The 21,412-nt window shown below is 47.4% G+C and overlaps 1 protein-coding gene across 7 annotated transcripts in view; it reads right to left on the reverse strand.

Moving 5' to 3' along the window:
• The window catches only part of CDIN1 (CDAN1 interacting nuclease 1), a 620,876-nt gene that overhangs the window by 458,282 nt on the left and 141,182 nt on the right, over positions 1 to 21,412 (reverse strand). For 6 of the 7 annotated variants that reach the window (XM_077464764.1, XM_077464765.1, XM_077464769.1 and 3 more), the window contains one exon: positions 6,470 to 6,534. The exons of the other annotated variant lie outside the window; for it this stretch is intronic. In XM_077464764.1, coding sequence (XP_077320890.1) covers positions 6,470 to 6,534 — 65 coding nt within the window. The remainder of the gene's footprint in view (positions 1 to 6,469; positions 6,535 to 21,412) is intronic. 7 annotated transcript variants of the gene reach the window in all.

Consider the following 21,412-nt stretch of genomic DNA (forward strand, 5'->3'; position numbering starts at 1 on the left):
GACCAATTGACGGACCCAATTGGCAACGGAAAGTGCCTGCCCCTCCTTGGATCCTTTCGGTAAAATAAAAACAAACAAAAAAAGTCTGATCCTCGGATCTCCGAAGATCTAGACAAATAAACCTTGACTGCCCGGACAACATCCAAAGAATGCAGTCATCTCCCTTCCACCGAACGAGGCTGAGAAAAAAAAAATAATGTCCTGATTTAAATGAAAGGTTGACACCACTTTTGGCAAAAAGGATGGAACAGGTTGTAAGACAACTCTGTCATGGTGAAGGATCAAGTACGGTTCCCTGCATGAAAGGTCCGCCAACTCCGGCACGCTTCTAGCCAAGGTGATAGCTATCAGGAAGTCTAGCTTGCATGACAGCAAGTCCAATGGAATTTCCTTAGTAGGTTCAATGTTTGTTTTTGTAACACAGACAGCACCAAGTTCAAGTCCCAAGGACACATAGGCGACTTAATGGGGGGAAGCTAGCGAGTTGCCCCTTGCATAAAGGTTTGGATCAGTGAATGGAAGGCTAAAGGCCTTTGGAAGAATACTGATAGGGCCGAAACCTGACCTCTGATTGTACTCAAAGCCAATTTGATTTCCACAGCTGACTGTAGAAAAAAAAGAATTCTGCCAATCACATATTTCCAAGGATGCCATTTTCTGGCTTCACAAAAAGCAATATAAGTGTTCCAGACCTTATGATAAATCTTTCTAGTGACAGCTTTTCTAGCATTCACTAGTAGACACCACTGGTCCCAAGATGCCATGGTCCTTTAACACAATAGCAATAGTCATGCCGTCAAATTTAGAGACTATAAATTGGGGTGGAATATAGGACCTTGAGAAAGTAGATCGGGGCGACATGGAAGCGCCCATGGCCCGTCTATTGTCAGTCTCGCAATCTCCGGGAACCAGGGCCTTCTGGGCCAGGCTGGTGCCACCAGAATGACTGGAATCCCCTCTCTCCGAATCATGTGCAACAAAAGTGGAAGGAGAGGGATCGGAGGGAAAGCATAAACCAGGGAGTACTGGCTCCATGGAACTATCAGAGCATCTGCTCCAATTGTCAGAGGATCTCTTGTTCAAGACACAAACTGCTGTAGCCTGTTGTTGAATCTGGATGCCAGTAGGTCGACCTCTGGCCATCCCCAACGTTGGAAAATTTCCTGGAACACCTCTGGGTGTAGGGACCCTTCCCCTGGGCAGATATGCTGACGGCTAAGATAATCTGCCTTCCAGATCTCTACTCCTGGGATATGGACTGCCAATATTATTGGCACATGTCCCTCTGCCCAGGCTAGTATCTAGTTCACCTCCTTCAGAGCTGAACAACTTCTGGTACCACCATGGTGGTTTATATAGGCCGCTGCCATGGCATTGTGGGACTGAACCCTGATGGGGCAGCCCTGAAGCTCCACCATCCAGGATCGTAGGGTGAGACATACTGCCCGTAATTCTAGGACATTGAAGGGTAAAGTCTGCTCTGTCCCTGACCATTTCCCCTGAGCTGTGAGCCCGTATAGGGTCGCTCCCCAGCCTGAAAGACTGGCATCTGTAGTCAGTACTCTCCAAGTTACCAGGAGAAAGGGTCCCTTTCGTAGGTTCTGATCCTGCAACCACCAATTTAGGCTTAAGCATGCCTGAGGAGATAGCACATGGGATAATTCAGGGCTTTTCTTCTTCTGTTTCAAGCCTACAAAATGTCTTGTTGTAAAGGCCTGGAATGGAACTGGGGATAGGGCACTGTCTCGAAGGAGGATACCATCCTCCCTAGAAGACTCATACAGAGCCGAATGGAGGGTAGTCTGGGGCCCCTTATCTGACGCACCTGACAACCTCCTTCAGAGCACAGATCCTTTCTGGTGGCAAGAATACTCTTGCTTGGACGGTGTTTAGAATCAGACCTAAATATTTTAGACTTTGAGCTGGTCTCAAGGCTGACTTTTTGGTATTTATGATCCAGCCTAAGATTTTCAAATACCTACTGTGTGTATTATGCTCTGTTCTAGAGCCTGTACTGAGTGATCTCTGAGCCGAGGTCATACAGATACCAGAGCATCAGCATCCCTTGGGCCCTTAAAAGACCCAGTACTGGTGCTAGGACCTTTGTAAACACCCGAGGAGCTGTAGAAAGCCCGAAAGGTAAGGCCACAAACTGAAAAGGATGTTCCTCTACTGCAAAACGTAGGAACCTCTGAGGCTGAAAGACAGGTACGTGTAAGTAAGTTACTACTGAACAGAGAGACTCCATCTGAAGGATTGTATCAATAGATACTTGTTCATGGACCTTAGGTCCAAAATGGGCCTTGTGTCCCCTTTGGTTTCTGAACAGTAAACAGGTTTGAGTAAAACCCTATGCCCCTTTCGGATACCGGAACCTCTACAATCCTTGATACACTAGATGATGTAGTGCCTGAAGCAATAAGTTTCTTTTTGGAGGAACCGAGGGAACGCTGGATCTTAGAAACCTCTGAGGAGGCACCCCCCATAACTCCAGCTTGTAACCGCGAGATATAATTTAGGTGACCCACTAGTCCTGAATTGTTTTCCAAATGTCCGCAAAGTGCAGCAGCCTTCCCCCCACCCGATGGACCCCGGACCTTTTCTGGCCCTGGCCCTAGTGCCCTGTTGTTGGTGGAATTGCCCTGACACAGACATTTGAGGAAGCAGTCCCTGGGTTTTTAAATGAGGGTTGTGCTTTTCTTCATAGGAAGTAGAGAACTCTTCCCTCCGTAAATCTTTTAGATATATTTGACCAAGTGATCACCGAATAAACGTTCCCCATGAAACGGGAAACTTATCAATAACAGCAATACACAGCGCTCAGGGAATATCTGTCTTACTTTCAGGCAGATAATCCTCCTGGTTAGGCCTATCCAGCCGTTTCACTTGATCCTTTACAGACTGGCAAATACCAATTGCTGCAACAGCTGGCTGAATGGCTGAACTGGCCAAAGAAAAGGAAGCCTTCAAAAATAACTCCAATTTCTTGTCAACAGGATCTTTCAAGCCCTGTTTGTTATCTACCAGACAAGTTAAGATCTTGTTTAAGGAAGAGACTGCTGCATCTACGGCTGGTATGCACCATTTTTTAACAAACTTTTCATCCATGTGTATAAAAGGAAAAACCTTTTAGGATGCAAAAAAGTCCTGTCAGAATGTTCCCAATCAGCATACACTGCCTGTTCCAACATGAGGTGTAGCAGGAAAGTGTGTGTGACCTGAAAAGATCTCAGAGATTCCAAAGAGGATCAGGGGCGGCTCCATCACTTCTGCAAGAGGCAACTTAAAGGCAGAATGGACCATTTCGATCAGAGTCTGGATCAAAAACCTCTTTGACTGAGAGGCAGACATCAAGTGTATATCTTCTTGTCCAGATTGCTCAGAAGCAGACTCATCTGCCAGGCACTCCACTGAATCCTGAGCTTTAAGCTCTTCCCCATCCTCAACTCATTCCTGCTCCAGACGAGGAGACTCCGGGGAGGGGGATCTGTCACACTTCCTGCCACCCTGTGGGATGGAGGCAATCATGTTGGCAATCCTGTGCTCTAACCCTGCTAGGGCTGAAGACAATTCATCCTTCGTGATAAAGGGTGAAGCTACAGCGTTGACTGTAGGCATAACACCAGATAGGCGCAGAGGATACAACACTAGGGATACAACTAGGTTCATCAGGAACTACTGACGTAGGTGTGCCCTTCCCTGTGGTGTTAGTCCCACTCCTCTTTTTGGAAGACATTCAATGCCGCAAACAAAGAGTACTTGGGTGTAGTTAAAACACCTCAAAAGGGAGACCCTTTAATAGGGCCCACCAAGCCCCTATGCAATAATACAGCTAAGTACCTTTAGCCTGGCAAGCAACACCTGTTGACTCACGTGAACCGGGTAAGGCGAAATTAACCACTGCAAGTGTCTGGTTAGAGCCTGCTATGTTTCCCACAGCTGCCTTCTGGAAGCCCCACATGCTTGGCATACAAAGCTTAAATAAGCTGGGTGTGCGCTGGAACGTTCTATGTGTGCATGCACACACATGTGCACAGTCCTGGGGAGTGAGCATGACTGTATTTACGTATATGATGCAAATCTTCGTGAGCCCAGAGCACCCCAAAGCACCTTGTCCCCATGTTGATGAGGACAAGGGCCTCTTGCCAACAACCCTGGCCGTTGGTTGTTGGGGTCTGCGGGCAGGGGGCTTATCAGAATTCGGGAGCCCCCTTTAATAAGGGGGCCCCCAGATTCCGGCCCCCTACCCTATGTGAATGAGTATGGGGTACGATGTACCCCTACCCATTCACCTAGGGAAAAAAGTGTTAATAAAAAAAAAACACAGGCTTTTAAAGTACTTTATTAGACAGCTCCGGGAGTCTTCTTCCGACTTTGGGGGTCTTCTCACCAGACTCCTCAGCTATCTTCTGCTCTTTTACCGCTAGCTCTTTTACTAGCGGAGGAGCCTGGCTTTCTCCTTCGCCTCCTCTGTCCAGGGGTCTTCTTCCGACTTCTGGGGTCTTGTCCCGCTCTTCGGTTCTTCTTGCCGGGCCTCCGCTTTCTTCTTCCAGCTCTTTTACCAGCGTTGGCCCGGTCTTGTCGCTGTCGCCGCCTTCTTCGTCTTTCCCATGTTGACACAATGCTCTCTCCGGCCGTAATAACAGGGACGTGTTGTGCGGCGACTTATGTATGCATATGGGGGCGGGGTCACCGGGTGATGTCACATGGTGACCCTGCCCCTTGTGATGTCACAGTCCTGGGGATGCTGGGACTGTGCCATCATAAGGGGCGGGATTACCATGTGACATTACCCGGTGACCCCGTCCCTTATGCCTATATAAGTCACCGCACATTACGGCTGGAGAGAGTGTTGTGTCAACATTGGAAGGAAGAAGAAGAAGAAGTGGAAGAGAAAGAGGAGGAAGAGGAAGAAGAGGAAGAGGAAGAGGAAGAAGGCGGCGGCAACAGTGACAAGACCGGACCAACGCTAGTAAAAGAGCTGTAAGAAGATAGCTGAGGCCCGGCAGAAGAAGCGAAGAGTGGGACAAGACCCCCGAAGTTGGAAGAAGACCCCTGGACGGCGGCAACGAAGGAGAAAGCCGGGCTCCTCCACTAGTAAAAGAGCTAGCGGTAAAAGAGCAGAAGATAGTGGAGGAGCCTGGTGAGAAGACCCCTTAAGTCGAAAGAAGACCCCCGGAGCTGTCTAATAAAGTACTTTAAAAACCTGTGTTGTGTTTTTTTTTATTAACACTTTTTTTCCCCAGGTGAATGGGTAGGGGTACATCGTACCCCATACTCATTCACATAGGGCAGGGGGCCAGAATCTGGGGGCCCCCTTATTAAAGGTGGCTCCCGGATTCTGATAAGGCCCCCGTCCGCAGACCCTGACAACTAACGGCCAGGGTTGTTGGCAAGAAGCCCTTGTCCTCAACATGGGGACAAGGTGCTTTGGAGTGGGGGGAGCGCAGGGCCCCCCTTCCCCAAAGCACCCCCCATGTTGAGGACACGCGGGCACGTTTTTTCAGCGTAGGGCTTCCCCTTTAAATTCATACCAGGGGACGGGGCTAGCGAGGTGTCAATCTTGCCGATGGAGGCGGCGACATTGACTTCCTTCGCTAGTCCCATCTACCTGGAGTCACGTTCAAAATGAACGGACTTTACTCTGTGTGTGGGCAAGTCCGTTAATTTCAAAAGTCCGACGGACTAGCTCACAGACAGGCGGATTGTCCGCCGGCATGCCGAGTCCGGCGGACAATTTTGAGTCAAGACTTCTTTCTAAGTCTGCCGGACTTTTGGGAACAAAAGTCCACCGGAGCGCACACACGGGCGGATTGTCCGGTGGACTCTGGTCCGCCGGATAGTCCGATCGTGTGTGCGCTTTACAATCACTGGGACACCCCACGATAATAAAATAAAGAGGTTTCAATTACCCGTCCAGGCACAGGGCCACTTAGAATCTAAGGGCCCAAACTTCACCCTTCACGGCGGGTTCCTGTCACTTGGACCTTCAGAGACTGGGTACCCATTCATGTGTAGGGTCATCCACCTTGCACACACTGGTAAAAAACAAAAGTACCTCCTGTACGGGAGGGGTTATATAGGGGATCACTTCCTGTCTGAAGACCATGTAGGTAATGAATATTAGCCTGACGTGTCCCATGATGTATGAAAAAAAAATGCACTTTTTTTTTTCTTTTTTAAAGGTCAGTTCCCTCACAACAGATAGCCCAAGCATAAGTGAAACCCACTGGGCTAAGTGACTTGCTGGCTTCTTTTCGATCTTGGAGACTCTGGCTGAGAAATGCCCTTTTGGTCATTCATGACCACTTTGATGTTTAGGAGGTTTCAACCCAGCTTTGTAAAATATGTTTGAAAAAGAACGATAGAAGAGACTTTTTGGGTTAAGAATACAACAGAATTTGTTTTAAACCCAAATTTGGCGTCACTTTACCCGAATTATTAATATTGCCCGAGACAAACATATTACCATTTGTAGTAAACTTCCACAGTGTCTGGAGCATGGTGCCTTGCATGAGTCCTTTTCATAAGCTTCTGCAATAGGGATTAAAAGCAATATATTACAGCAAAATTAAACAAAAAAGTATCCCTATACATAACTGAAATAGTTTTATAGTTTATAGCAGGAGTCTCCAAACTTTTTAAACAAAGGGCCAGTTTACTGTCCTTCAGGTTTTAGAGGGCCGTACTGTAGGCCAGTAGGAGCAGAAAAATCCCCGGGGTCAGTAAATTATGTCCCATCATTGATTTTAGATGGAGGAATAGTGCCCTATCATTGGTGTCAGTTGGAGGGATAGCTTTTCCCTATTTATGGTGTCAGTGTGCCATTACTTGTGTCAGTTGGAGGGATAGTGCCCCGATTATGGTGTCAGTGCGAGGAATAGTGCCCCATCATTGATGTCAGTTGGAGGAATGGTGCCCCATTCACTGATATCAGTTGGAGGAATGGTGCCCCATCACTGATATCAGTTGGAGGAACAGAGCCTCATCGATGGTACCTCATCACTGGTGTCAGTTGGAGGAATACTGTAGAGCCCCGTTGATGGTGTCCCATCATTGGTGTCAGTGGGAGGAATGGAGCCCCATCATTGGTATTCATTGGAGGAATAGTGCAACAAGGGCCAAATAAAAGCAAACAAAAGGCAGCTTCTGTACCCCGAGACACAGTTTGTACACCACTGGTTTATAGGAATTGGTTAACAAAAAAAAAAATTCTTAGTTTTTTCTATCCTGAAAAAATAGGATTTTTAAAACAGCTTACCTCTAAAAGCCTTTTCCTTGATGTACATCATGGGACACAGAGCTCTAGTACTTACTACGTGGGTTATATCGGCTTATCAGGTGCTGGACACTGGCACGCCCCTTAAGGCGTGATCTTCTCCCATATAACCCCTCACACTACTGGCAGTCCTCAGTTTTGTAGCCAAGCAATCAAAGTGTATAAGAAGAAGGGAGGGACCTCTGTGTCCCCTGATGTACATCAAAGAAATGGATTTTACAGGTAAGCTGTTTAAAAAATCCTATTTTCTTTTCTTACATCAGGGGACACAGAGCCAAAGTACTTACTACGTAGGATGTCCCATAGCAATGGCAACTGAAGGGGGGGAGACACAACAAAAAAGGAAGTCAGAGGACTTATACTGCAGCCTGCAGTACACTGCGCCCAAAGGCAGAATCCTCCTGACCCCTAACATCAATTTGATAAAATCTGGTAAATGTATGAATTGAAGACCATGTCACGGCTTTACAGATATGAGCCGCAGAGGCCTGATGATGCACCACCCAGGAGGTACTAACCGCCCTGGTAGAGTGTGCCTTAATATGAAAAGGAGGAATCTTCCTCTTTAAACCATAAGCCTGCACAATGACTTGACAAATCCACTTGGCAATAGTGGATCTAGATGCTGCCTGTCCTCTTTGGACCATCCGGCAGAATAAACAAAATATCTGTCTTACGTACCTGAGCAGTCGCCTTTAAATATACTCTGACCGCCCTTACTACATCAAGGGAATGTAGCGACCTCTCTTCCCTAGATTGAGGCTCTGGGAAGAATGAAGGAATAACAATATCTTGGTTTAAGTGAAACCCTGTCACTACCTTTGGCAGGAATTCAGGATGCGGATGTAAAACCACCTTATCCTTATGCATAATCAGATATGGCTCCTTAAAAGATAGAGCCGCTAGTTCAGAAACTCTTCTGGCAGAAGAAATGGCAACCAGAAATACTATCTTTCTGGTCAACAGAACCAAGGCAATCTCCCGTAAAGTTTCAAAAGGCTGTTTTTGTAAAGCTGACAGGACCAAGTTAAAATCCCAAGGATTTAGGGGTGTCTTGATTGGAGGACTGGTCGGTGTTAACCCCTGCACAAGGCTACGCACTTAAGAATAAGCTAAAGGCCGCTGAAAGAACACTGACAAGGCCGAGATCTGTCCCTTGATGGTATTCAAGGCCAGATTCAGCTCTACTCCCATCTGTTGGAATTCAAGAATTCTACCTATAACATATTTCCTGGGGTGCCAACCCCTGGATCCGCATCAGGCAACATATGCCTTCCAGACTCTATAGTAGATGATCCTGGAAGCTGGCTTCCTGGAATTAATCAAGGTAGATATGACTGAAGGAGATAACCCACGACCCTGTAGGATGTGGGTCTCAATAGCCAGACCGTCAGATTTATTGTCTGTAAGGTAGGATGGAATACCGAACCCTGCGAAAGAAGGTCCGGCCGTGATGGCAGATTCCAGGGAATTCCTACTGCCATCCTTACGATCTCGGCGAACCAAGGTCTTCTGGGCCATGCTGGGGCCACGAGAATCACCTCCCTTTGTTCCTGCCTGATCCTACGAAGACGACGCGGAAGTAGCAGAACTGAAGGAAATGCATAGATCAGAGAAAATTGATCCCATGAGAAGACTAATGCCTCTGCTCCGCAAGCTAGCGGATCCCTTGTCCTTGACACAAAGTTGTCGACTTTGTTGTTGAATCTGGACGCGAACAGGTCCATGTCTGGAGTACCCCATCTCTGACATATTGCAAGAAAGATGTCGGGTGAAGAGACCGGGGTGAAGATTTCCTGGAAACAGTTGCTGCCGGCTCAAGTAGTCTGCCTGCAAATTCTCTATCCCAGGAATGAACACTGCCGATGGGCAGAACACAAAGTTCCTTGCCTAAGACAAAACGTGATTCACCTCTCTCTCTGGGCTGCACAACTCCTCGTGCCCCCCTGGTGATTGATGTAAGCCACAGCCGTGGCATTGTCGGACTGAATCCTGACAGGACAGTCCTTCAGTATGGCCGGATAGATTGCCTGAATTTCTAAAATATTGATAGGCAAGGTCCTTTCCAACCTGGACCACCTTCCCTGGACAGAATCCTCTTCCAGGACCTCTCCCCAGCCTTAAAGACTGGCATCTGTGGTTACTACCTTCCAGGTGGAAGGCAGAAATATCCTTCCCTTTTGAAGGTTGCTGGACATCAACCACCAATTCAGGCTCTGACGTACTTCGGGAGCAAGATGAATCGGAAAATCTAAGGCCTGAACCTTTTTGTTCCAGGCCGACAGGATTGCTCTTTGTAGCAATCTTGAATGAAACTGTGCTTAAGGGAAGGCCACGAAGGAGGCCACCATCTTCCCCAATAATCTCATGCACAACTGAATTGAAGGCTTTCTCTTTGCCTTGATGAGATGAATTATTTCTACAATGGAACTGATTCTCTTTGGAGGTAGAAATACCTTTCCCTGCCTGGTATCTATGATTAGTCCCAGGTACTGTACTCTCCTTGATGGCCTCAAGGATGACTTTGCTAGGTTGAGACCCAGCCTAGAGATTCCAGGTATTTTACCGTTGTCACCAGACCCTGGTCTAACCAGGAAACCGAAGGATCTACTAAGAGTAGGTCGTCCAAATAGGCTAGGACCATTATGCCTTGAGCCCTTAATCTGGCTAAAGCAGGAGCCAGAATCTTTAAGAATACTCGAGGAGCTGTGGCTAGACCGAATGGCAGGGCCACAAACTGAAAGTGATGGTTTTCTACATCGAAGCGTAGAAACCTCTGGTGAGCGGGAAATATTGGCACACATGAAGATAGGCATCCTTGATACCGATTGAAGCCAAAAATTCTCCTCCTTGGAGGATGGCTACTACAGACCAAAATGATTCCATGTGGAAGGATCGGGTGCACAAGTGTCGGTTTAGATCTCAGATCTAAAATAGGTCTTACTTCCCCGTTTGGTTTCGGGACCGTGAAGAGGTTTGAATAAAAACCTGTGCCCTGTTCCTCTAATGGCGCGTACACACGATTGGACTATCCGGCGGACTTAGTCCGGTGAACAAACCATCAGACTTTGAAGCGGAAGGCCGCCGGACTTTCCGAATGAGTGGACCTGCCCACACACGACCGGACTTTTCCGGCGGATTAGATAAGGTGGACAAACCGACGGACTATGGCGGGAGTCCGCCAGACTTTTGAAATGAACGGACTTGCCCACACACGGAGGAAAGTCCGTTCATTTTGAACGCGGCTCCAGGTAGACTAGCAAAGGAGGTCAATGTCGCCGCCTCCATTGGCGAGATTGACACCTCGCTGGCCCCGTCACCTGGTATGGACTTAAAGGGGAAGAGCTACACTGAAAAAATAGAGTGGGGGTTCCCCCGACAGTCCATATCAGACCCTTATCCGAGCACGCAGCCCGGCTGGTCAGGAAAGGGGATGGGGAAAAGCGAGGGCCCCCCCCTCCTAAGCTGTACCAGGCCGCATGCCCTCAACATGGGGGGTGCTTTGGGGAAGGGGGGGACCTGCGCCCCCCCACCCCAAAGCACCTTGTCCCCATGTTGATGAGGACAAGAGCCTCTTCCCGAAAACCCTGGCCGTTGGTTGTCGGGGTCTGCGGGCGGGGGGCTTATCGGAATCCGGGAGCCCCCTTTAATAAGGGGGCCCCTAGATACCGGCCCCCCACCCTATGTGAATGAGTATTGGGGTACCCCTATCCATTCACCTGGTGAAAAAAAGTGTAAAGAAAAACACACAACACGTTTTTAAAATAATTTATTGCACAGCTCCGGAGGCCTTCCATCTTGGGGGGTCTTCTCACCAGGCTTTCTCGCCACAGCTAGTAAAAGAGCTGAAGAAAAAAGCAGAGGCCCGACAAGAAAAACTGAAGAGGGGGACAAGACCCCCGAAGTCAGAAGACTTCTTTTATTAGCGGCTCCTCTGCTAATAAAAGAGCTAGCAGAAGATAGCGGAGGAGTCCAGCGAGAAGACCCCCCCAAGACTGAAGACCACCGGAGCTGTGCAATAAATTATTTTAAAAACGTGTTGTGTTTTTTTCTTTACACTTTTTTCACAAGGTGAATGGGTAGGGGTACGTGGTACCCAAATAGTCATTCGCATAGGGTGGGGGGCGGTATCTGGGGGCCTCCTTATTAAACGGGGGTCCCGGATTCCGATAAGCCCCCCGCCCGCAGACCCCGACAACCACGGCCAGGGCTGTCGGGAAAAGGCCCTTGTCCTCATCAACATGGGGACAAGGTGCCACAGAGCCCCCCCTTCCCCAAAGCACCCCCATGTTGAGGGCACATGCCCTGGTACGGCTCAGGAGGGGGGGCGCACTCGCTCGTCCCCACCCCCTTTCCTGAAAGGCCAGGCTGCGTGCTCAGATAAGGGTCTGATATGGACTTTGGGGGGACCCCCACGCCATTTTTTTGGTGTAGGGCTTCCCCTTTAAGTTCATACCAGGTGACGGGGCTAGCGAGGTGTCAATCTCTCCAAAGGAGGCAGCGACATTGACCTCCTTTGCTAGTCCCGTCTACCTGGAGCCGCATTCAAAATGAATGGACTTGTCTTCCTGTGTGGGCAAGGCCGTTCATTTCAAAAGTCTGGCGGACTAGCACACAGACAGCCGGATTTGTCTGCCGGACAATTTTGAGTTAAAACTTCTTTCCAAGTCTGCCGGAGCCCACACACGGGCTGATTGTCCGGCGGACTCTGGTCCGTCGGACCAAGTCTGCCGGATAGTCAGATCGTGTGTACGCGCCATTAGGGAACCTCTGATATGACTGCCTTGGCTAGCAGATGGTCCAGTGCTAGGAGAGCCTTCTTTTCTGGGTCCTTGGGAACCCCTGACCTTAGAAACCGGGCAGACGGCAAAACTCGGAACTCTAGTTTGTAACCTAGAGACACCACAGAAACCACCCATTTGTCCCGACATTGCTCCTGCCAGATCTTTGAAAATTGCAGGAGCCTTCCCCCCACCCAAGTGAGCGGGAGCGCCCCTTCATAAGGAGGCTTTAGTACTCTGCTTGGTGGGCTTCTTTCCCCAAGATCTTTTCTGACCCTGGTGCTGTCCCTGGGGTTTCCCCCTTGAACCTGACGGCTGAGGTCGCCGAGACTGAATAGAGGCTGATGTCCCTGATACAGGAGAAGAGGCTCGCTTAAATGAGAAATGTCTAAATTTCTTCTTTACTGGCAACAGAGAGCTTTTGCCATGGAAATCTTTTGCAAATCTTCTCCGAATAGCCGTTCACCATGAAAAGCAAAACTGGCTAGGAGCTTCTTACACGGTGCTTTGGCTGACCAACTCTTAAGCCAAAGAACTCTGCGAGAGTGCACTAGTCCCAACATTAGACGTGAAATCTGAATGGACTCATCTCTCATAGCATCTACTGTGAAACCCAGTGCGTCTGCTAAATCAGCGTACTGCTGAACCTGTTCAACAGGTAAAAATTTAAGCATCTCCTCAAATTGTTCCTTAATGGCCTGGGATACACCCATTGCGGCCAGAACCGGCTGCACTGCTGAACCTGCTAAAGCCATCTGGTTCTTAGAAAGGTGCTCCAGCTTCTTATCCGCTGAGTCCTTCAACATGAGTGCATTATCAACCGGACATGTGAGATTATTATTTACAGAGGTAAATCGCAGCATCGACTGCTGGAATCCCCCATTTCTTATAGAAAGCCTCTTCCATAGGATACAATTTGGCAAACCTCTTAGGTGGATAAAACTGCTTATCCAGATGCTCCCACTCTGTGTACATAAGCTTTCTTAGCCACGCACGGATAGGAAAGGCATCTCCAGCAGGAGGAGGTTTTAATGAACCCAACTTAGAGATGAGATCATCAGAAGCCTGCGCTGCAGGTAGCAAAAAAGTTGACCAAACCAACCCAGTAAGAGCATGCACAAGCCATATCTCTAGGAAGATATGCCTGATCCCCGGCACCCTGAACCTTCAGAGGAGGATCTTGAGCACTTGAAGGGGATCTACTACGCTTAACCCTGCTCTGAACGGGTAAAATCGCATCAAGCTTTTTCTCTAAGCCAGCAATGGTCGAGGACAACACTTCACGTGTGACATACTCAGGGGCTGAAGCGTCTTGAGCGACTGCAATAACAACTTCCCCCGATGGCTCAATCTGACCGGCTGCAACACTCTCAGAAGAGGAAGACATTCTTTTGGACAGGGTCTTAGTTTGTTGTGACCGCCTAGAACCCTTAGAGTTCTTGGCCCCCTTGCCACTCATAGCTTACAGTACAAAGCAGAGGCACTACCAGCAAACATATGCAACACTTGCTAGGCTACAGTACAGTACAATAACTGCTATTAGTCCTAGCTATACAGTACAATGTTGTCAACAAAAGGGAGATGCCTGTGTCAACAAACCTGACCAGCAACCACTCTGCTCTGTCCCTCCAGCGCCAGACTGCAGCTCTGCCTGTGTAGTTTAAAATACTTCCTCTACGTGTGGCCAGCGTCTGACGCCGTTTAGCCCCGCTGAAAACAGCACCCCCTTCCCCTTTCAACTAGGGAAGTGTATAAGCGCCGGTAACATGGCAGCCGGTGGGGTAAAATGGCCGCGATTTGCCACAAAAACAAAACTTTCTAAGAAAAAAGAGGCAGCGGGCTGGCATACAAAGGAACAACAACCGCCACTCTGGGGGCCCGGGAAGTGACCAGACCCCCCTGCATACCTGAGGGCCTTAGTTGGCTTGAACGGAGAGGAGAGAGAAAACTTCTGTTGTTTCCAGCGTCAGAATGGTGAGTGCTCAATACAGCCTCCAGTGGTGGCACATAGACATGACAACAAAATACATGGAAGGAGAGATTCCTTGCAGAAAATCTCCCCTACCTTTCCTCACGGCAGGGCTTTATCAGAGATAAAAAAAACAATCTTCGCCCTTTACGGTAGGCTCCGAGGAAACCTTCAGGAACAGGGGGTACACTCAGGTAATCCCGCAATCCTGGACCTACGAGAAGACCCTGCCAGTAAACTTTTATTGGCCTTACTACCAAAAAGTACTGGATCCCAGGGCCCAGCTTAAAAGCATTCCTAAGCAAAACCTTGTGTCTTCGGATGATGAGGCCTGGGTACCGTTCATTTAGTCCATTACGGAGACATCCGGTCAGGATGGCTGGTTCGCATCAAAGGATTACTGCCCGTGGAGCTCAGTACACACATCCTTACACGTGCCCTTAGACACTGGCGAAAAAACTGAGGACTCCCAGTAGTGTGAGGTGTTATATGGGGGAAGTTCACGCCTTAACCACTCCAGCCCCGGACCATTTTGCTGGTCAAAGACCAGACCACTTTCTGCAATTTGGCCCTGCGTTGCTTTAACTGACAATTGCGCGGTCGTGCAACGTGGCTCCCAAACAAAATTGGCGTCCTTTTTTTCCCCACAAATGGAGCTTTCTTTTGGTATTTGATCACCCTGCAGTTTTTATTTTTTGCGCTATAAACAAAAATAGTGCGACAATAAAAAAAACGCATTATTTTTTACTTTTTGTTATAATAAATATCCCCCAAAAATATATAAAAAAAAATGTTCCCTCAGTTTAGGCCGATACGTATTCTTCTAACTTCTTACCAACTGTGAGGGGCTGGGCTTTCATTTAGTGAACACTGATCTCTGCTCCAATCACATGGAGCAGAGATCAGCGTCACTAGTTGCTAGGCAGAATGGGAAAATGCTGTTTACAATGGCATGTCTCCATTCAGCCGCCCCGTGAGATGATCGCGGGTATGCCCGCGGTGATAGAGTCCGCGGGCCCCACGACCGGGCTCACGGGGGTCCCGACCGGCAGGGCGGCATTAAAGATTGGACGTACCTGTACGCCAATATGCCTGCCCGTGCCATTCTGCCGACGTACATCGGCATGCGCCGGTCGGGAACCTGTTAAGGGGCGTGCCAGTGTCCAGCACCTGATAAGCCGATATAACTCACGTAGTAAGTACTACGGCTCTGTGTCCCCTGATGTAAGAAAAGAAATCAAACTTTTTATTAACAGTTTGTTGCACTACACTTGCTTCAGGATTATGCTCTCCATTTAAAATGTACGCATAAGTATCCTAAATCTCTTCATGACAGTTGCAAGATGGTTGCCAAGCCCTAAGAGACTTTAAACATTTTTAACCTTTTGCCCTGTACACACAAACTTCAGCTTATATAAAAAAGCAGTGGGTACAGCAAACTTTCACAAAATATTTGCAAAGCTTTCAGAAAATTTCAAGCAGCTTTCTTCTTCAGCTGGAGATGTGCTTTCAGTACATTTAACACTACTTAAAACTTGTCGAACGCCTACAGAAAGCACTACCAAAGTTTCCTGTTTTTTTGTTTTTTTTATGCAAACATTCTTAAAAATTGCATGTTAAAAACAGTGCATGCAGGTATGCTGTCCTGCAAAACAATGCTTCTTATGACTTTTTCAATAGATTTTTCAGCTGCTGTGCAAATGTACCAGTAAGACCTGGGATTCTCTATGACCCCTTGGCTTAACCACTTTCAGACCAGACAATTTTGCTGGCTTAAGACCAGACCACTTTTTGCGATTTGGCACTGCGTCGCTTTAACTGACATTTGTGCGGTCGTGTGACGTGGCTCCCAAACAAAATTGATGTCCTTTTTTTCCCCCACAAATTGACCTTTCTTTTGATGGTATTTGATCACCCCTGCGGTTTTAATTTTTTGCGCTATAGACAAAAATAGAGTGACAATTTTGAAAAGAATGCATTATTTTTTTACTTTTTGTTATAATAAATATCCCCCAAAAATATTTTTAAAAAAAATGTTCCCTCAGTTTAGGCCGATACGTATTATTCTACATATTTTTGGTAAAAATATTTTTGCAATAAGCGATTATTGATTGGCTTGCGCAAAAGTTATAGCGTTTACAAAATAGGGGATAGTTTTATGGCATTTTTATAATTCTTTTTTTTTTTTTACTAGTAATGGCAGCGATCAGCGATTTTTATTGTGACTGCGACATTATGGCAGACACATCGGACATTTTTGACACATTTTTTGGGACCATTGTCATTTATACAGCAATCAGTGCTATAAAAATGCACTGATTCCTGTATAAATGACACTGGCAGTGAAGGGGTTAACCAGGGAGTGGCAGTGTAGGGGTTAAGTGTTCCTAGGGGCGTGTTACTAACTGTGGGGGGCTGGGCCTTGTGTTAGTGAACACTGATCTCTGCTCCAATCACATGGAGCAGAGATCAGTGTCACTTGTTGCTAGGCAGAACAGGGAGATGCTGTTTACAACGGCATCTGCCCATTCAGCCGCCCCATGAGATGATCGCGGGCATCCCCGCGGCGATCGAGTCCGCTGGACCCGCGAGCGGACTCACGGGGGACGTACATCGGCGTGCGCCGGTTGGGAAGTGGTTAATCTTTGCTGGTTGCATAGTTCAGAGGTTAAAGACTGTCTACACCTTACTTTTAGTATGTTATAATGCTAATTTTGCATTATGTTACTTCCCTCAGATGTTAGCACTGCCTTCATCGCTCCCCAAATGTGATAAGGAAGTAAATTGTATACACTCTTCAAGATGGTAATAGGACAGGTAATATAAATTATAGATAAAGCAAAAGCGAACACAGATTCGCAAGTGTTTATGTGTGTACTATATTCAACTTGCAATTTTACAGTGTTTGCATTTAAGGCCTCATTTACACATGCACATAGACCCGTATCTCTATGCAGAAGGTAGTGTTTTTGCACCCAGGGAATTACAGGTGTTCTGTGCAGCAGCATGCAGTCAAACTGTCAATGACAGTCTGAGATATGCAATGGCTGTACAAATCTTTCTGCAAATGCCAGTGTTTACATCCATACAGCTGTGGACGCAGATTATCTGTGAAAACAGCTGTGCGCCCATGCCTGCATGGATGTAAACACTGGCATGTGCAGGAAGATCTATAAAGCCACCTGGTCTCAGGCAGTCATTGATTTTGACAGGCTGACTGCACATGGCTGTTTGATTCGCCTGTCATTCTAGGGTGCATAAACACTACCCTGCACATAGGTATGGCTTATGTGCCCGTGTGAATGAGGTCTTAAAAATATACTTAAGTTCTTCTCGACACCTGCTACCAGCTTAAATAAAATGTCAGTTAGCATTTCCATTAAGATTTGGATTTAAAGCATAACTTCGCTCTCTCATTCAACATTGGCTATTTTTAATCCTTATGCTGCTAGCATTAGTAAACAGATAGGGAGGATATATCATATTTACTTATTTTAAGCTTATATAATTTCTTCAGTTACTTCCTTGTTTCCAGGCCTTACTCAAGATGGTCATGGCCAGGTATGCTGGGGGATGTTTTTCAAAGTGACTTCTTAGTGAAATAAAGAATGGAGACATAGATGGATCAATGCATGAGCTTTCTTTGAATATTAAAAAATAATTAAATAGAAGTCCCAAAATGTAGCCGAAGTGTGCTTTAACCACTTGCCGACCGCCGCACGACGATATACGTCGGCAGAATGGCACGGGCAGGCATATGGGCGTATATATAAGTCCCTGCCTGCCCGCGGGTGGGGGGCCCGACCGGGCCCCCCCCGGTGCCTGCGGCGGTCGGCATTTCTTCGAGAGCGATCCGGGATGAGGGGGCGGCCATTCATTCATGGCCACCCCCTCGCGATCGCTCTCGACGAATGGAAATCCCCCGTGACATCACTTCCTCTCCTGTAATGTAAACACAGGAGAGGAAGTGATGTATTCTCTCCTCCGTGTCGGTATTTTCCGTTCCGACACGGAGGAGAGCGGATCGGTGAGTTGCACCAACACTCTACACGCACAGTAGAACATGCCAGGCACACTCACACCCCCCCTTTACCCCCCGATCACCCCCCCAATTACCCCTGCCCCCCAGTCACAGTGACACCAATGTCATTTTTTTTTTTTTTTTTTTTTGCATTGGTGTCATTTGTGACTGTAATAACTGTTAGGGCAGTTAGAGTTAGCCCCCTTTAGTTCTAATGTACCCCCCTAACCCCCCCAATAAAGGTTTAACCCCGTGATCACCCCCCGTCGCCAGTGTCACTAAGGCTGGGTTCACATTGCAGCGGTTTATGAGAACGAATGTGATTCGCACCGCACTGCAGTGCAAATCACATCCGATCTCTGTGCGATTCGAGTTCAGCCATTCGCCGCACCCGCCGCACCCGCCGCAAATTCGCACGGGACCCTTTTTTTGGCCCGCAGCAGAATCGGATCGCATGGGTGTTCACACCATGCGATCCGAGTTTGCAGATCGCACTGCGATATGCGAACTGATCTGGGGGTGTCAGTAACATTTCACTGACACTCCCAGCAGTTCGCATAGGGCAGTGTGAACTGCCGCCGGGAGGCATGCGATGCGGGAACCCGCCGCGGATTCGCGGCGTTTCCGCATCGCTCCAGTGTGAACCCAGCCTAATAAGCGATCATTTTTCTGATCGCCGTATTAGTGTCACAGGTGACGCTAGTTAGGCAGGTAGGTATTTAGGTTCGCCGCAGCTTTTTATAGCGCCAGGGACCCCCATATACTACCGCATAAAGCCCCCTGATTGCCCCCTAGTTAACCCTTTCACCAGTGATCACCATATAACTGTTACAGGTGACGCTGGTTGGTTAGTTATTTTTTTATAGTTTCAGGGCACCCGCCATTTATTACCTAATAAAGGTTTAACCCCCTGATCACCCGGCGGGTGTCATTTGTGACTAATAACTGTTAGGGCAGTTAGGGTTAGCCCCCTTTAGTTCTAAGGTACCCCCCTAACCCCCCCAATAAAGGTTTAACCCCGTGATCACCCCCCGTCGCCAGTGTCACTAAGGCTGGGTTCAGATTGCAGCGGTTTGAGAACGGATGTGATTCGCACCGCACTGCAGTGCAAATCACATCCGATCTCTGTGCGATTCGAGTTCAGCCATTCGCCGCACCCGCCGCACCCGCCACACCCGCCGCAAATTCGCACGGGACCCTTTTTTTGGCCCGCAGCAGAATCGGATCGCATGGGTGTTCACACCATGCGATCCGAGTTTGCAGATCGCACTGCGATATGCGAACTGATCTGGGGGTGTCAGTAACATTTCACTGACACTCCCAGCAGTTCGCATAGGGCAGTGTGAACTGCCGCCGGGAGGCATGCGATGCGGGAACCCGCCGCGCATTCGTGGCGTTCCCGCATCGCTCCAGTGTGAACCCAGCCTAATAAGCGATCGTTTTTCTGATCGCTGTATTAGTGTCACAGGTGACGCTAGTTAGGCAGGTAGGTATTTAGGTTCGCCGCAGCTTTTTATAGCGCCAGGGACCCCCATATACTACCGCATAAAGCCCCCTGATTGCCCCCTAGTTAACCCTTTCACCAGTGATCACCATATAACTGTTACAGGTGACGCTGGTTGGTTAGTTATTTTTTTATAGTTTCAGGGCACCCGCCATTTATTACCTAGTCTCACTAGTGTACCCCTAAATTTAGGGGTGTCTACTTTCCAAAATGGGGTCATTTGGGGGGGGTTTGTGCCATCTTGGCATTTTATGGCCTTCAAAACTGTAACGCCCTTAGAAAGCCTGAAGGCGGTGCTTGGTTTTCGGGGCCCCGTACGCGGCTAGGCTCCCAAAAAGTCCCACATATGTGGTATCCCCGTACTCAGGAGAAGCAGCAGAATTTATTTTGGGGTGTCATTTCACATATGCCCATGGCATGCGTGAGCAATATATCATTTAGTGACAACTTTGTGAAAAAAAAAAAAAAAAAAAAAAGTTTGTAATTTTCCCGCAACTTGTGGCAAAATATAAAATATTCCATGGACTCAACATGCCTCTCAGCAAATAGCTTGGGGTGTCTACTTTCTAAAATGGGGTCATTTGTGGGGGTTTTGTGCCATCTTGGCATTTTATGGCCTTCAAAACTGTAATAGGTAGTGAGAAGTGAACTCAAAAAATTACGCCCTTAGAAAGCCTGAAGGCGGTGCTTGGTTTTCGGGGCCCCGTACGCGGCTAGGCTCCCAAAAAGTCCCACATATGTGGTATCCCCGTACTCAGGAGAAGCAGCAGAATTTATTTTGGGGTGTCATTTCACATATGCCCATGGCATGTGTGAGCAATATATCATTTAGTGACAACTTTGTGAAAAAAAAAAAAAAAAAAAAAAAGTTTGTAATTTTCCCGCAACTTGTGGCAAAATATAAAATATTCCATGAACTCAACATGCCTCTCAGCAAATAGCTTGGGGTGTCTACTTTCTAAAATGGGGTCATTTGTGGGGGTTTTGTGCCATCTTGGCATTTTATGGCCTTCAAAACTGTAATAGGTAGTGAGAAGTGAACTCAAAAATTTACGCCCTTAGAAAGCCTGAAGGCGGTGCTTGGTTTTCGGGGCCCCGTACGCGGCTAGGCTCCCAAAAAGTCCCACATATGTGGTATCCCCGTACTCAGGAGAAGCAGCAGAATTTATTTTGGGGTGTCATTTCACATACGCCCATAGCATGTGTGAGCAATATATCATTTAGTGACAACTTTGTGTAAAAAAAAAAAAAAAATTTTTTTTTTGTCATTATTCAATCGCTTGAGGCAAAAAAATAAAATATTCAATGGGCTCAACATGCCTCTTATCAATTTCCTTAGGGGGTCTACTTTCCAAAATGGGGTCATTTGGGGGGGTTTTGTACTGCCCTGCCATTTTAGCACCTCAAGAAATGAGATAGGCAGTCGTAAACTAAAAGCTGCGTAAATTCCAGAAAACGTACCTTAGTTTGTAGATGTGACAACTTTTGCGCAAACCAATAAATATACAATTATTGACTTTTTTTTTACCAAAGACATGTGGCTGAATACATTTTGGCCTAAATGTATGACTAAAATTGAGTTTATTGGATTTTTCTAATAACAAAAAGTAGAAAATATCATTTTTTTTCAAAATTTGCGGTCTTTTTACGTTTATATCGCAAAAAATAAAAATCGCAGAGGCAATCAAATACCATCAAAAGAAAGCTCTATTTGTGGGAAGAAAAGGACGCAAATTTTGTTTGGGTACAACATTGCATGACCGCGCAATTACCAGTTAAAGCAGCGCAGTGCCAAAGTGTAAAAAGACCTCTGGTCATTTACCAGCAAAATGGTCTGGTCTGAAAGTGGTTAAAGGTT

This window comes from Lithobates pipiens, unplaced genomic scaffold (genome assembly GCF_037356315.1).
Source record: "Lithobates pipiens isolate NorthernLeopardFrog02 unplaced genomic scaffold, aLitPip1_a1.2 Scaffold_30, whole genome shotgun sequence".
NCBI classification, from domain to species: Eukaryota; Metazoa; Chordata; class Amphibia; order Anura; family Ranidae; genus Lithobates; species Lithobates pipiens.